The sequence below is a fragment of the Rhinopithecus roxellana genome, chromosome 15 (genome assembly GCF_007565055.1).
Source record: "Rhinopithecus roxellana isolate Shanxi Qingling chromosome 15, ASM756505v1, whole genome shotgun sequence".
Classification (NCBI taxonomy): domain Eukaryota; kingdom Metazoa; phylum Chordata; class Mammalia; order Primates; family Cercopithecidae; genus Rhinopithecus; species Rhinopithecus roxellana.
This window is the reverse complement of record NC_044563.1, coordinates 5,997,205-6,013,578: the sequence shown is the minus strand read 5'-3', so window position 1 is coordinate 6,013,578 and position 16,374 is coordinate 5,997,205. Positions and strand designations below refer to the sequence as shown.

The following is a 16,374-nucleotide window of genomic DNA, read 5'->3' as shown; positions in this document are numbered from 1 at the left end:
TTTAGTTCAAAGTAAAACCTCAAACCCACCTTCACTCCCAACCGGACAGCTTCATGCACTTCTCTCCCTGTTCCCTCCTCTGCCCTCCACAGGTGAGAGCAAGTGTCCAGGGCTGCCCCGTGGGGCCCCAGGCTTCCCGCCCTGAAACTGCCTCGCTGTGTGCCCTTGGGCAACCCCGCCCCGCCCCGTGCCTCAGTTTCCCCACTCATAGAGGCTCCACAAGTGACACACCTGGCTCCGAGCCCCGATCGGCTGCCGGGGCCCGTGGGACGGAAACCCCGCGCCCCAGCCCCGGGCCGAGCCTCCCGGAGGCACCCCCAAGGGCAGGGCGGGGAGCGCGGGGGGGGGCCGCGGGGACCTGGGCCGCTGGGGCAGCCTGGCCGCCGGCCGGCTCCGGGGGGCGCCCGCGGGAGGGCGCGGCCGGCGCGGGGGGCGCGGGCGGCGGCGGCGGCGGGGGGCGGAGACGCGGCGCGGCTTCCGCTCCCGCGCGCCCAGCTCCCTCCTCCCCGTCGTCCTGGTCCGCGGCGCCCGAGGGGTGGAGGCGGAGGCGCCGGGAGCCGCGCGAGGAGCCGCCGCCGCCGCGCCATGGAGCCGGAGTGAGCGCGGCGCGGGCCCGTCCGGCCGCCGGACAACATGGAGGCAGCGCCGCCCGGGCCGCCGTGGCCGCTGCTGTTGCTGCTGCTGGCGCTGTGCGGCTGCCCGGCCCCCGCCGCGGGTAGGTGGGCGCAGGCCGGCCGGGGGCCGCTGGCTGCTCGGACAATGGCCCCGGCGGCCCCGCGGCCAAGTGCGCGGGCGCCGCCGCCACCTCGGAAGCGACTTGGCGTGTTCGGGGCGAGTTGGGGCGCGCGCCCGGGACCCCTCTGCCGTCCCCGGCGTCCCCGCCGCGCGCGGGCCCTTTGTCTCCCCGCCCGGGCTCTCCCCGGGGACGCCGCGTCCCGGGACAGCGAGGAGAACGCGCGGGCGGCGCCCGCTCCGCCAGGTGCGGCGCGGGCGGGTCCTCACCTGTCCGCGCCCGCGGTTAGCCGGGAGCCGAGCCCGCGCTGGGCCCGTGTGGCCAGGGCCGGGCACCGAGCGGGGAATTGGGGCACGGAGGCGGGCCTGGCCCTGGGAGCCGGTTCGCTAGCCTGTTTCCAGCGGCCGCGCGGCCGGCCCGCGTGCTCCGAGGACGGGCTGAAGTTGCAGCGAGAAAGTTCTGAGCCCGGGCGCGGGGCGGCCTGGCCGGTGGCGCTGCCCCTGCCCCTGTGAGCCGCGTGGCTGTGGGTTTCCAAGCGGACTGACACCTGCCAGGTGCTCGGGCGACCCGAATGCCCCGTGTGGCCGCCGGGGCCCCAGATGTTGTCCCTCCCTGGGTCGGCTACACGGGGTAACGTGGTCCCAGAGCGCGGGACAGTGGGGCAGGCGGGCTCGTGCCTCAGTTGTACACGCCCGTGGGGAGAGGTAGGGCCGGGGAACTTTCTCTCCAACTTTTGGTGTTTCCCAAGGGGTGGAGTTGAGGTCAGGAGGACTCAGGAAACTTAAGCAGTTGTGAAACGCTACACATGTTCTTTAAATTTGGAGATTGCCATGTGGTTTTTCAAGCAAGCCTCTTGCTACCTAAATCATTCTCTTCGGATGTGCGTGTTTTGTTTTTCTGGAGTATGACCGGCCAAGTGGCACGGCCGGCCGCAAGTGCCTGTACACGCCCGGGCTCCTGTTTTGTTTGTGGCAGTTTAGCGGGGAGGACCTCGGGCCCCTTTGTCTGGGCCTCCTTAAGGCAAACAGCTGTCTCCCTGAATATTTCCAGTGTGGATGGTGCAGGGGGGTAGCCCTGTAGTCAGATCCCCCGGGCTGCAGCCTCTGCCTGGAGGTGTAGGGGGCAGCGGGGAACAGGAGGAGCTTGGCGCTTGTTTCACGTCCTGCTGCCTCTGACCCAAGCCTAGAGATTCTATGGACAGTTTCACCCCAAATCTGCCTCTTTCCGGAGCGTGTTTACATTCTGGGGCCTTGTCTGGAGCTAGCAAAACAAGGTGAAGACAAAACAGCGACAATATCTGGGGAGTACAGGCCAGCGCCGCTCCTTTTTCCGGAAATGCCTGGGTCAAGGAGGCAAAAGGGTTTTTGGGGAAGCAGTTTGTTTTTAAGAGGGGGGTTTCTAAGCCGACCACGTTGCCTTTCACCTCATTGCAGTTTTGGGTTTTGTGCACATTTTGGGGTGATGTTGCTGGAGTCAAATGCCTGTCGTCCATGTGGTTCGAGCCCCTAAGGACAAAGAATTACAGCTGTGGAGTTCAGTTGTGTGTGAGGCAAAAATAGAGTTGATTATTTTAACATTAGGCAGCAAGGCCTGGGAGCCCCGGCGAATGTGGTGATCCAGTCCTAAAATGGAAGGAAAGGGAGGAATCTTTCTGCAGAACGGTTTCGATGTTATGTCCCTGGTTTTCTGTGTGAGATGCACGCCTCGGTCCCCAGCAAAGCCAGTAAGTGGGCAGCTAATTATTTTTCCTGATTGCTTCCTGTTGCAATTGGAAGCTGTGAACCCACGGAAATGGCTTTGTTCTAGTGGTCCCAGTGCTGAGAATTTCCCCAGCTCCCAAGCCCTAGGCCTCTCTCCTCGGGGCCCAAGTGCTTGTTCCAGGGCCGGCCTGTCCAGGCACCGTCTCTCCCCCTGGAGGTTCCTCCTGTAGATGCCCAAGGCCAAGGCTGGGCCCTCTGGGAGACCCAGCAGGGCTGAGTGGGGTTAACCAAGTGCTGTGTGGAGCACCCTGAGAGAGTCCCCTCCAAAGCAGGGCCCTGTGTGTTTAACTCCCCTCTTCAGTTCCAAGAAATTCCCCGTGAACCCGATCCAGCATTTGTTCAGCACTTTTCTGGGGAGATCCACCTCGCGCTTCCTGTCGTTTTTGGAACCCGTTTAATTTCAGCCCTGCTGTGTCACTGCTCAGGCATTTAGTAGAACTCACACACAGGGGTGGGGGGTGCAGGCAGGTGAGGCCTCTGAGTTGCTTTCTCCCTTGCAGTGACGGGTTGCAGGACAAAGGGGGTTTTGGGGTCAGACCCACCTGGGTTTACATGCTCAGTAGCTGTTTGACTTCGGGCACCATACCTAGTTTCTGTCGTCTCGCCCCGCTCCTCTCCCAGCCTTTGGGGAGCCCTGAGTGCCCTGTGTGAGACCTTTAGTCCCATCCCCGGCCCAGGTGGTGACTGGCAGCAGCAGAGCTGCAGTGAGCGCAGTTGTGTGTCAGAGTCCTTTATCTTTCTGGCCCCGGCCAGTCTAGAGGCTGTTATGACAATAGTCTGTGTGACCTTGGACATCCAGTCCACTGACCAACTCACTCACTCACTGCTGCAGCCCTCGGGGGCGGGAGTAGTTAGCACTGTGGACAGAGCCCCTGCGCCCAGGGTCTGATTCCAGCCTGGGATCTGGCTGCAATCTGTGCTGGGAAGCTTGGGAAGCTGACACTACCTTTGTGTGCCTCAGTGTTCCCACCTGTAAAATGGGGATAGAATCCTTCCTACCGTGAATTCAGTGAGTTAATGTGCACCTGGCCCGGTAAAATGCTGTTGCTGTTTGGCTTTGATGTCTGCTACTGTGTGAAGTGCTGGGGTTGAGTGCAATAGAATGGCAGATAAGGCCCCGCCCCTGCAGGCGGGGCTTCCTATGTAGAGGGGAGAACAGGGGAAGAAGCTATGCAGAGGTGGGCCCACGGGTGTTCCCTCACCCTCGGGGTGGCCTGTGAGAGGTCCTTAGAGGCCAGATCATGCTGTGGAGTCTGGTTGTGAGCCACAAGGCAGCGGAAGCTTCTGGAAGGCTTTAGGCAGGAATTGCAGGAAATGCAAGCTAAAGCCAGATCTTTCTTAGGTGAAAGGTGTTGAGTTGATTTTGTTTTAAATTGAGGCAAACTTATATAATATAAAATATTAAAGTATACAAGGCAGGCATTTAGTACATTCACAATGTTTACAACCATCACTTCTATCAAGTTATAAGAGATTTCCGTCACCCCAAAATAAAACTCATACCCGTTACACAGTGGCTTCCCATTCCCTCTCCCTGGATCCCCTGGTGAACACCAGTCAGCTTTCTGCCTCTGTGGTTCTGCCTGTTCTGGGCATTTTGTATGAAGGTAATCTTACAATGCGTCTTTTGTCTTTCGTCTTTGGTGGCTGACTTCCTTGGTTACTGTAACGTTTTCAGGAGGCACCCAAGTAGTACCACCTATGGGTGTTTCAGACTTTTTTTTTTTTTTGAAATGGAGTCTTGCTCTGTTGCCCAGGCTGGAGTACGGTGGTGCAATCTTGGCTCATTGCAACTTCTGCCTCCAGGGTTTAAGCGATTGTCCTGCCTCATCCTCCCAAGTAGCTTGCATTACAGGTGCCCGCCACCACGCCCGGCTAATTTTTGTATTTTTAGTAGAGACGGGGGTTTCACCATGTTGGCCAGGCTGGTCTTGAACTCCTGACCTCAAATGAGCTGCCAGCCTCGACCTCCCAAAGTGCTGGGATTACAGGTGTGAGCCACCGCGCCCGGCCTGTTTCAGCCCTTTTTATGGCTGAATAATATTCCATTGTGTGGAGGGACCATATTAAATTTGTCAGTTCATCCACTGATTGGATTGATCTTGCTTGGTTGCGTCTCCCAGCCAGCACGAGCAGGGCTCATGCATCCTGCATCCTGCTGGAGGTGGCCAGTGGGAGGATCTGGCCTGAGACTCTCCTGCCAAGGTTCAGGAATGAGCCAGGTGATGGGGACAAGTTGGGGAATCGGTGCTGGCATCTCAGAGGAGGGGCCTGAGCCCTGAGAGGAGTGCTGGGCGGGCAGAGTGAGGGCCAAGTTCAGGTTACAGAAGCCGTGAGGCAGCCGGACATTTGTGGTTTGGGAGGCCTTGGAGACACTTAATGTGCTCTCCGAACGGGGAGTTTGTTGGGGAGGCCCTGGCGGGAGCTGGGGCTGCATCCAGCTCCTCGGCTTGGTGGCTTCGTTCACTTATTTGTTCAGGAAGCAGCAGGGTATGGGCTCTGTGCCAGGCCGCCCTGGAGGGCTGTCCTGGGGGCAGCGAGGTCCAAGTGTGATGGGCGGAGGCAGCTGTGGCTTGCTATGAGCCAGCCCCAGGGGACCCACCGGCTGGCTCCAGCTGCTCTCTGCATTCTCTTCAGCTCTGGAGAGCCATGTGCCGGCCCTCAGCCTCAGTTTCCTCATCTGCAAAATTGGGACGATGGTGTCCATCTTGCCCGTGCTGGGGTGAGGGAGCTGGGGGCCAAAAGCTCCTGCCCTGGGGCATCCAGCTGTCCTTTGAAGAGTACCCTGAGGGTGTGACTGAGAGCCAGTCCCTAGCATCCTTGTCCAGATGGGGACCAGGAGGTGGGTGAAGATATCTGGGGTCTGAGCTCTGTGCTGGTTGCCCCCGGGGGGGCCTGGAGCCCTGAGTTAGGAGCAGAGCTGGATGCTGATCCTATCCCTTCCTGCCCCACCTGGGTAAGTGGGGGCTGCCTTCCTGGATTGGGGGTTGGTGGGCTCCGTGTGCCCCTAAGCCATGCAGAGGCGTGTGCAGACAGGCTGCTCTTAGGCACATGGGTGGCGCTCCGTGGTCCCTGCTCATTCCCAAGCCCTGTGTGGTGGTCCCTGTGCTCCAGGTCCAGTCTCTGGTTTCCAGTTTGTCCTGGTTCGCCTGTCGCCTTGTAGGGGGCGGTTGACACTTTGCTGGCCTGGCCTGTGGCTACTGGGTGACTGTGCCTCTTGCTCTCAGTGTGGCAGGAGCCTTATTTTCTGACTGAGCCTGATGGGCCGGAGGTTCTGCCACAGGGACACTGTTCTGTGTCCCTCATGCTTGGGGTCTCCTGCTGTGGACCCCCTGGGAGGTTGTCTTGGGGGTGCAGGGATTGTGCTTTCTGGGTATTTTCTTATTTGCTCTATTGGAGTGTATTTAATTATATATATATATATATATATATGTGTGTGTGTATATATATATATATAAAACATCTGCTTTTAGTTTGCCTTAATGTAATTTTTTTTTGAGATTTAAATTTTTTTTTTTTTTTTTTTTTTTTTGAGTCTTGCTCTGTTGCCCAGGCTGGAGTGCAGGGATGCGGTCACCGCCCACTGCTGTCTCTATCTCCTGTGCTGAAGCGATCCTCTCACCTCAGCCCGCAAATAGTCGGGGCCATAGGTGTGCACCACCACGCCCAGCCAATTTTGTTAATTTTTTTGCAGAGATAGGGTTTCACTATGTTGCCCAGGCTGCTCTTGAACTCCTGGGCTTAAGCAATCCACCCGCCTCAGCCTCCCAAAGTTCTGGGATTGCAGGTGTGAGCCACGGCGCCCGGCCTTAATGTAATTGTTCTTGTGGTTAGACTGAAGTGAAGGTTCACTCAAGGAGGAAAGTGGTTTTTAGCCTTTTTGGGGGCTCAAGGTCCCCTTCAAGGATGTGATAACGGCTACTCTCCTGAGAAGGTGCCTGGCGGGGGTGGCACAAGCTCCACTCCACCCCATTGCAAGAATCCAGGGTCCCGCAGGGCTCAGAGCCCTCTCCCTGCCTCCCTGTGGGGCATTAAGGGGCACTCACCTTCTGAGGGCCTCAGTTTCCTTTTTGTGTAAAACGGAACCAGCTAATTCTGATCTCTATGGCCTCTTCCAGCACAGGGCTTCACATTTTTCTTCCTTCAGGATCCTGAGGCCTCTGGACCGCTAGGAATTAGGGGTGCCCCCAGAAGAGGTGCTGCTTCTCTGCCCTCCCTCACCCCGCAGTGCCTGGCTCCTTCTCTCTTTTTTTTTTTTTTTGAGACAGGAGTCTCACGCCCAGGCTGGAGTGCAGTGGCACGATCTTGGCTCACTGCCACTTCTGCCTCCCTGGTTCAAGCGATTCTTGTGCCTCCGTAGCTGGGACTACAGGCATCCGCCACCACACCTAGCTAATTTTTGTATTTTTAGTAGAGACAGGATTTTGCCACGTTAACCAGGCTGGTCTCGAACTCCTGACCTCAAGTGATCTGCCTGCCTCGGCCTTCTAAAGTGCTGGGATTACAGGCATGAGCCACTGTGCCCAGCCTGCCTGGGTAATTTTTAAAAATTTGTCGTTGAGATGGGTGTCTTGCTTTGCTGCCCAGGTTGGTCTTGAACTCCTGGGATCAAGCGATCCTCCCACCTCAGCCTCCCAAAGTGTTGGGATTACAGGCATGAGCCGCTGTGCCCAGCCTGTTTTATTATTATTAATTTTATTTTTTCTCACTATTGCCCAGGCTGGCCTCCAACTCCTGGGTTCAAAGGATCTTCCCACCTTAGCCTCCTGAGTAGCTGGGACTGCAGGCATGTGCCACCACACCCTACTTTGTACTTTTACTTTTCTATCTTTGCTGTTGTTAAAAGCCAAGTGCCATTTCATAGTACACAGATGCACTTTACAGCATTTACCTGATTGAGGCGTTTTTCCAGCCTTCATTGCTATTACAAGGCATGCTTGCTCATGTGTCTCTGCATGTGTATAAGTGTTTTTATAGGATATATTCCTAGTCAAAGAGTGTGTCCGGCCGGGCGCGGTGGCTCAAGCCTGTAATCCCAGCACTTTGGGAGGCCGAGACGGGCGGATCACGAGGTCAGGAGATCGAGACCATCCTGGCTAACCCGGTGAAACCCCATCTCTACTAAAAAATACAAAAAATTAGCCGGGCGAGGTGGCGGGCGCCTGTAGTCCCAGCTACTCGGGAGGCTGAGGCAGGAGAATGGCGTAAACCCGGGAGGCGGATCTTGCAGTGAGCTGAGATCCGGCCACTGCACTCCAGCCTGGGTGACAGAGCGAGACTCCGTCTCAAAAAAAAAAAAAAAAAAAAGAGTGTGTCCATTTCTGTTTTTAAAGATATTGAGGCTGGGCACAGTGGCTCACCCAGGTAATTCCAGCACTTTGGGAGGTTGAGGCAGGAGGATCACTTGAGTCCAGGAGTTCGAGATCAGCCTGGGCAACACTGGGAGACCCCGTCTCTACAAAAAATTTTAAAAATTAGCTGGGTATGATTGCATACTCCTGTAGTCTCAGCTACTTGAAAGGCTGAGGTGGGAAAATCTCTTGAGCTCAGGAGGTCAAGGCTGCAGTAAGCCATGGTCACGGCACTGCAACAAATTTAGCCTGGGCAACAGAGTGAGACCCTCTCTCAAATACATACATACATACATACATACATACGTACATAACTCCTACAAGGCTGTGCCAGTTCATACCTGCAAGCATCTACGAGAACACACACTTTCCTATATCCTCTCTGATGCTGGCAATTACAAGATTTTGGTTTTTTGTTTTTTTTTTTTGGTTGCAATTTGGTTAAAAATTATAACACCTTTTGATTTGCACAACCCTCATTTCTGGTTTATTGGTATTTACTTTTCTGCAAATTGCCTACACTTATCCTTGGCCCATTTTTCTGTTGTTTGTCTTTTTCTTTTCTTTGTTTTTTTTTTTTTTTTTTTTTGAGACGGAGTCTCGCTCTGTTGCCCAGGCTGGAGTGCAGTGGCCGGATCTCAGCTCACTGCAAGCTCCGCCTCCTGGGTTCACGCCATTCTCCTGCCTCAGCCTCCCGAGTAGCTGGGACTACAGGTGCCCGCCACCTCGCCCGGCTCATTTTTTTTTTGTATTTTTTAGTAGAGAGGGGGTTTCACCATGTTAGCCAGGATGGTCTCGATCTCCTGACCTTGTGGTCCGCCCGTCTTGGCCTCCCAAAGTGCTGGGATTACAGGCTTGAGCCACCGCGCCCGGCCTTTTTTTTTTTTTTTTTGAGACAGAGTCTCACTCTGTCCTCAATGGAGTGCAATGGTGCGATCGCCATCTCGGCTCACTGCAACCTCTGCCTCTTGGGTTCCAGCCGTTCTCCTGGCTCAGCCTTCCAAGTAGCTGGGACTACAGGCATGTGCCACCACACCTGGCTAATTTTTGTATGTTTAGTAGAGACAGGGTTTCACCATGTTGGCCAGGCTGGTCTCGAACTCCTGACCTCAAGTGACCTGCCCACTTCCGCCTCCCAAAGTGCTGGGATTACAGACGTAAGCCACCATGCCGACCTGTTTGTCTTTTTCTTATTGATTTGTGGGAGGTCTTTATTTGGTGTGGACTTCAATTCTTTGTTTTGTTTGTTTCAGGTTTCACTGCTGGTCTGTAGCTAGTCCTTCATCCTTGTTTCTGATGGTACACTATCATAAAGTCATTAAGAAGCTTCATGTAATCAGAACTCTGTCTTTTCCCTATGGCTTTTTTCCTATCCCTTGTTCCTCCACCTCCAGATTGCAAATATATTCTCCGTTATTTTCTTCCAGGAGTGTTACTGTTTTGTGTTTTACATTCAGACATTGTTCTGTCTTTTTTTTTTTTTTGGTATATGGTATGAGGTAGGGGTCTGGCCAGTAAATAGGGAGTTGTCTAACACCTTGTTGGGATGGTCCATCCTGTCCATTCATTGTAAATGCTGCTCTTTTACATGTAGTATCCACAGATACCTGGGTCCTGATTCCAGACCCTTCACTGTGCTCCATGGCCTGTGGGTATCTTTCTGTACCAGAATGCTGCTGTCTCCATCTCTGAAGCATCAGACCATATTTTGAGATCAGTTGTGTAAATTCCCACCTCATTTTCCTTTTCAAAAGTCGTGTTGGCTCTTCTTGCACATTTATGCTTTTGTGGTGAACTTCAGAGTCATCCTATCACGTTCCACCCTTTGATCCCTTGATCTGGGGATAGTAAATGGTGATATCCAGCAGGTGTCAGAGGGCTGGATTTTAAGTGGCCTCCGATGAGCTGGCGGTCTCAGGCTGTGGAAGTGAATTCATCTGCTGGGTGCAGTGGAGCCGGCCTTGACATTTGTGGGTTTTGCTGACATTTGTGGAAGGCTCTGGAGGTGCCCTTTGTGCTGACTTGCCCGAGCCACTCCTGCTGCCCAGCTCACTCCGGTGTCTGCTCAGGAAAGAAACTCTAATGCACGCTAATTTTAGCATTACTGAGTTAATTATCACTCCCCTCCCCTTGTTCATCCCAGAGCAAAATGTGGGCACCTTTCATTTCTTCCCTGGGATGTACCCCTCTATTAGTCCAGATGGGGAGGCGGTACCTGCCTGGCAAAGCTCTCAGGAAATTGCTCAACGGGGCATTAATAGCTATGTGAGCACGTGGCCTGGGCTGGAACACACCGGCCCAGGTGCTGGGTGCCTTCCAGGCTCTGGCCACCTTGAGTTCTGCTCCAGGAAGAAGCAGGTTATCTCCTCTAGGGGACCTGAAGCTTAACGTCCTCATTGTACGAGGTAGTTTTGGAGCAAGACATATTTTGGGGCTTGCTTCTGTGGGTAAAGACCATTTCTCCAAACTTTCCCCCAGAGCGAACTTGCTTCCCAAAAGGAGTCTGGATCTGGGTGCTGTCCTGGCCTCCTCCTTACTTCAGCTGGAGCCTCTGAGCTGACGTCCACGCCTCTTCTCAGCACTGTAGACACAGGCCCCAGCTCTGTCCCTTGCCCAGTGGAAGGCCTGTCCCCTGCCCTTCCCTCCACTCAGACCCTGTGGGCTCTGAGGCTTCACCTGCAGGCCCTGCAGTGCCTATTCAGTGAAAGGCCAGATTCAGAGCTGATGACGTCAGCTTTTACTTGGTCTCCTTGCTTTCTGGAACCTCCCATTTGCGCATTTATCTTATGCTCTGGTCAGATTAATTTTTCTCCAAGTTTTCATCATGTCCTTCCATTTCTCAGACAGTTGTGCCCATTCTCCAGCGTCTGAAGTTGGAACTTTTGGCCTGGCAAGCCATGCTGCCTTGAGCAGGCCTGCCCATCTTCTGCCCCTGTTGTGGGCACTTCTCTTGCCAGATCTGTCTGGAACCTTCCATGGTCCATCCAGCCTGGGAGGGCCTTGAGGACAGGCGCTGTCTTCATCTGGGCCCTTCTGCCTCTAGTGTGATGTCTGGTAGATGATCAGTAACTGTTCTGAGGCCGCCCAAGGCCTCATCTGTCCAGGGGGCAGATCTTTCCCATCCTTACCTCCTCTGGCTTGAATTCTGCTAGAGCATGAGCTCCCTTTGCCATCCGCAAATCTAGCCTAGGTTGTAGAACACCTGTCTGGCTATGTGACAGAAAGCTTCTGGGCCAAGTGTGAGGACCCCCATGCTCCTGCAGTAAGAGCCCATATTTCTGGGGTGTGGGAAACCCAGTGCACCCCAAAGGGACTTGACTGTGAAGTCCTGGGTCCACGTGGTACCCACCAGCCTCCTATGGCCCGGACTCCTTGAGATGCCACAGCAGGGGCTTGGGCATTTGCAGCCTTCACTTGGCATTCTTACCATTTTCAGAAAACTTTATATAAACATTTTTAATCATGCAAAAAAGGAATTATGGAATAATGTTTATATTAAAAAGTTTTGGTGGTTTTGATTTATTTATTTATTGAGATGGAGTCTCGCTCTGTCTCCCAGGCTTGAGTGCAGTAGCACAATCTCGGCTCACTGGAACCTCTGCCTCCTGGGTTCAAGAGATTCTCCTGCCTCAGCTTCCCGAGTAGCTGGAATTACAGGCACCCGCCACCATGCCCAGCTAATTTTTGTATTTTTAGTGGAGATAGAGTTTCACCATGTTGGCCAGGCTGGTCTTGAACTCCTGACTCAGGTGATCCACCTGCCTCAGCCTCCCAAAGTGCTGGGATTGCAGACATGAGCCACCATGCCTGGCTTGGTGATTTTTTTTTTTTTTTTTTTTTTTGAGATGGAGTCTCGCTCTGTCGCCCAGGCTGGAGTGCAGTGGCTGGATCTCAATTCACTGCAAGCTCTGCCTCCCGGGTTGTTTACGCCATTCTCCTGCCTCAGTCTCCTGAGTAGCTGGGACTACAGGCGCCCGCTACCTCGCCCGGCTAGCTTTTTGTATTTTTTAGTAGAGACGAGGTTTCACCGGGTTAGCTAGGATGGTCTCCATCTCCTGACCTCGTGATCCGCCTGTCTTGGCCTCCTAAAGTGCTGGGATTACAGGCTTGAGCCACCGCGCCCGGCCGGCTTGGTGATTTTTAAATTTATTTTGAGATAGAGTCTCACTCTGTTTCCCAGGCTGGAGCGCAGTGGTGCCATCACAGCCTACTGCAGCCTCTACCTCCCCTGGGTTCATAGGGTTCTCCCGCCTCAGCCTCCTGAGTAGCTGGTACTACAGGCACCCACCACCATGCCCAGGTAATTTTTTTTAAAACTTTTTTTTTATAGAAATGGGGTCCCTCCATGTTCCCCAGGCTCATTTGGAACTCCTGGGCTCAAGTGATTCTCAAGCTTCCCAAAGTGCTGGGATTACAGGCATGAGCCACCGTGCCTGGCTACTTTGGTACTTTTGAGTTAAAACTTAGAGTAGGTGACTGAGTGATATTTTTAATGCGTTCTCAAGGATTTGAACACGAAGAGAGTGTCACCCTCCCAGGTTGTACCCCTGGGAGTTTGTGCACTTGTGACCTGGTCACTGCTCAGGGGGCCCAGGGAGTTTGCTGCAGTGCTGGAGAACTCCTGGGCCTGGACTGTGCCTCCCTGCAGCCACCTGCTCCCTTGGGACACTCATTCATTTGCTGTGGCCACTGCCACCCACAATCCTTGCCTCGTAGACTCCACTGCAGCTCTGGTCACAAAGAGTGAGTGGTCAGGGACTCCTGATCTGCCATGTGGGGTACTGTGGGCTTGTGGTGGCTTTGGTGCCATCGGCTGCATCTGCCTCTTAGAGCACGGAGTTCTCCCTCTCAGGAGGGCTGAGCTGCTGGAGCTCTAGTCCTGCTACAGAGCAGCCCCCAAGTGCAGCGTTACCTGTCCCTGTGGAGCAGGTGACTACCTGGCTGCAGGCAGAACAGCAGACCGTGACTCCGGTAGTGGTCTGTGACAGCATATCACCCTGTGGGACAGACCCCCGGGACTTAGTGGGGTGGGATAGTGAGAGCTGCGTCCACAGGGGAGGCTCAGAGACTGTGTGCCCAGTGTGGTCCTGTGTGCTGACCCAGCTGGGCTCTGCCCTGTATGGTCCCCAGGGTGCCTGGCATGTGCCCCGATGGCCTAGGGCAGAGCTCCAGAGAGCCACAGCTGGCCAAGGGCTCATGGATTCTCACCCGCCCCCAGCGCCTCAGGAGAAACCTGGACAGCGAACAGCTTGAGGTGTGCAAAGGATGGCTCACAATGGGAGGGAGGGACAATGGGCACTTTCCATCTCTTTGGCCACGAGTTTTAATTAAAAAAAAAAAAAAATTTCCATCTGCTTTGCAGTTTTATCCTCGGAAGGAAATGACATTCATGAAGCAACAGCCCCTTTTGCTCATCGTCCAGCCGTGCTCGCCGGCAGAGCAGAAGCTGGTGGGATTCCGCCTGCTCCACACCGGGAGATGCCACTTGGCTTCTCAGTATCGAAGGCCCTTCTTGGACCCAGTACACCTTCATGGCCCCGTGGGCTGTGGGTCCCTGGGTTGGGCATGACTGCCTTGGAGGGTGATGAGAGAGCTCCTCCAGGATCCATGCAGGTCTGGCGTGCCACTGGGTGCTAGGTGCTGGACTCCGGTCGGCCTGCTTGCTCTGCTTTTCTTGGAGGGTCGAAGGAGCCCTGCTCAGAGACCACCAGGTGAGCTCTGGGGGTCCCTCTGGACTCCTGTGCCCTGCACAGCCCGGTTCTGATCACAGACCTCCTCCATCAGGGTAGACTGCAGCCCAGGGCGGGATACCACCACGCCTGTCACTCCCTACCCCTTGGTCCCTGACCAAGGCCCCTCCGGGTACTTACCCAGTGATCTGATCTCACCACGGTCAGGCATTAGGGCCTCTCCCGGAGGGCTGGGGTCCAACGGGATGATGTGTTTTAGGTGGGAAACAGGTTCAGGGATGTCCCCAGCCTCACTGGCTGTTGTTGGCAGAGCAGGATGAAAGGCAGATGGGAATGCAGAATTGGGTCACGCCCTGACCCCTGTAATCCGTGAGGCCCTTGAGCAAGAGGGATGCGCTCAGTCACAGTGCTCCCCATGCGCTCAGTTGAAATGTCCCCTCTTGCTTTGTGTTGGTGTAAAGAGGATGGTTGGGTCCTGTTCTGTGCTTGGCTGCCCGTAGTACTTAAGGCCAGCTTGGTCACCAAGGCATGCTGGAAGGTCACTGCAGGTGGCACAGGTGACTTGGGTGTGCTGGGCAGCAGCCACTCTGCAGCGCTGGCCTCCAAGCAGAAGATGCTGTTTCGGACACCCGAGGTGTTCCCAGCCTCCTTCCCTTACCCCGAGGTTTGCTGGGGTAGCTGAGGGGGCCGCAGCGAGCTGCAGGGTCAGGGGCCCTGGGGGTTGCGCATCTCCGAAGCCTCCAGAGAAGCCCATGCAGGCCCGCCTTACCCGTTGCCACCTGACCTGCTGTTCTGTCCCACTTCTAGCTCTGCGGTCTTGGACAAGCATGTTAACTGCTCCAGGGCTCAGTTTCCCCATCTGTAATAGGGAGTGATCTTTATGCTCCCACAGGCTTGTCCTGAGGCTGCAGAGGCGGTGTTGGAAAGTACCTAGCTTAGGGCCTGGCTCAGCGACGGTTAGCTGTTAGAGTTACCATCGCGTCGCAATTGCTGCTCCATGGTGAGGACCCCCTGGGGACTGTGGACTTGCTCAGCTTGGCTGAAAGGCTGCTTGGCTGAAACCGTCTCGGCTCTGCATAGCGTGGCCTGTGGGTTGCGCTCTTGACGGTGTGGAGCCTGTTCAGTCAGTACCGAGCGTGCGTCCTTGCCTAGCCGGCCTCGGCATTTATTTTGTAGCTGGAGCCCTGGTGGGATGGGGTTGGGTGGGCTCTGGCGGTCTGGGGGAACAGGTGCAGGTGCCCCTCCCCTGGGGGCCTCTGCTTTGTCAGAAGTATGGCTGGGGGCTGACCATCTATTTGAAGGTGTCGCCAGAGCAGTCCCCGCCTCTCCTTTTCAGAGGACATTGTTGGGGGGACCCTGCCTTCTACGTCTGGGCTGACTGCTTCCTCTGTGGGGGGCTCCTCCTGGCTGACCAGCAGCCCTTTCTGGCCCCCTGCATCAGCGCCTCCCCAGTCAGCTTCACTGTGGAAGGCAGGGCCAGCCTGGGCACCAGGTTCTTCCCCTTCTGCCTGAGGTCCCTGCCCGCCTGGCTTCCCTCGCCCTGGTCGTGGACGGTCAGTGCCTGTGCCCCACTCTGCCAACCAGGCCCTATGCATAGTTGGCACTCCGTGGTTACTGAGAGATATGCTCTCCAGTCTGTGGGCCAGACGGGGCCTCTGAAGTGGAGGGCGGGGGGCACCCTGTCACTACAGCCTGCTGTGGCTCCCCATCGCCTCTGGGATGAGAGCAGACCCCGCGAAGCCTTGAGCTCCTGGCCCTCCAGCTGTGAGCCCAGGTGGGATAACCTGGCCGCACGAGTGTTAGGCCTGGCGGTGTAAGAGACACGTGTCTCCACACCGGAGCCCTTGCAGCACATGGGAAGCCTGCAAAGTCCTCCTGGTAGGGGAGGGTCCCCGGGGAGGCATGGAGTCTCACTACTAGGTTGCTGTGTGGCTTCAGCGCTCTGTACATCAGTGCTCCTGTCCTGCAGATGTCAACACCCAGTTGAGGAGAACGTGGACTTTGCTCAGTGTTGTGCAGGGATGGTGGGGCCAGGCTGGAGCCCACGTGTCCTACCCTCGCCCTGGCCAAGGTGGGGGTTATGTGCCCTGGCCAAGCTGTGCTGCCCATCCCTGCCTGCCCCAGCAGGTGGGGGCCTGGGGTGGGATCCCACCATGAGCAGGAGAGGCTTGTTGACTCGCTGGCCTCCCAGGCTCCCCCTCCAAAGCCAAGTCCTCTCCAGGACAGTTCTTGCTCTCTGACAAAGGGCAGTGTGGGTACTGGGCGGAAGCGAGCCCCTTTTGGTTCCATTTCCTCATTGTCCTGGACACAGAGGGCTTGTCCTGGAGCACAGGACTGGGATTGTGCTGAGGTCCTGCGAGGCCACAGTCCTGAGGGGGCCCAGTGAAGACTGGGGGGGGACAAGTATCCCTCCGGATATGGGGAAGGTCACTCCAGCGCTTCCGCGGATCTGACCCACTGGCTCCTGTGCTTGACCCTTTTTGCAAAGATATCCAGGGGTCTTTCAGTTGCCCCCGCTTAGGCAGCATGAAAACAATTTAACTCTTGGCTGAAAGAACCTGGGAGTTGATCTCCCCTGTCACTGATCACCGAAGTGTGACTTTGCATTGGTTTCTTGGTCCCCTTGTGCCCAGTCTCCCCATCTGTAAAATGGGGTGACAGTAGTTCCACCTCCCGTGAGGACTGAGTGAAGTCAGGAACCGGAAGCAGCTCCCACACTGAGACTCAGAAAGTGTGACAGGCATGGAGGGTACAGGACCCATGAAGCTAGGCCCGGCGCCTTCGGAAAAAGAGGGAGTTTCCCTCCAGGTTTCCCCCGGACAGAATCTGTTTCATCCTGG

The 16,374-nt window shown here is 55.7% G+C and overlaps 1 protein-coding gene across 2 annotated transcripts in view; it reads left to right on the top strand.

The window, feature by feature from the left end:
* The first annotated feature begins 518 nt into the window (after positions 1 to 518).
* The window catches only part of LRP5 (LDL receptor related protein 5), a 140,837-nt gene continuing 124,981 nt past the window's right edge, over positions 519 to 16,374 (top strand). Inside the window, exon 1 of one of the 2 annotated variants that reach the window (XM_030918486.1) lies at positions 519 to 715. In XM_030918486.1, the coding sequence (XP_030774346.1) occupies positions 634 to 715 (82 nt within the window). In that variant the 5' untranslated portion in view covers positions 519 to 633. Of the gene's footprint in view, positions 716 to 13,230; positions 13,556 to 16,374 lie in introns of those variants that run through there. The other variant, XM_030918485.1, reaches the window with a different exon arrangement.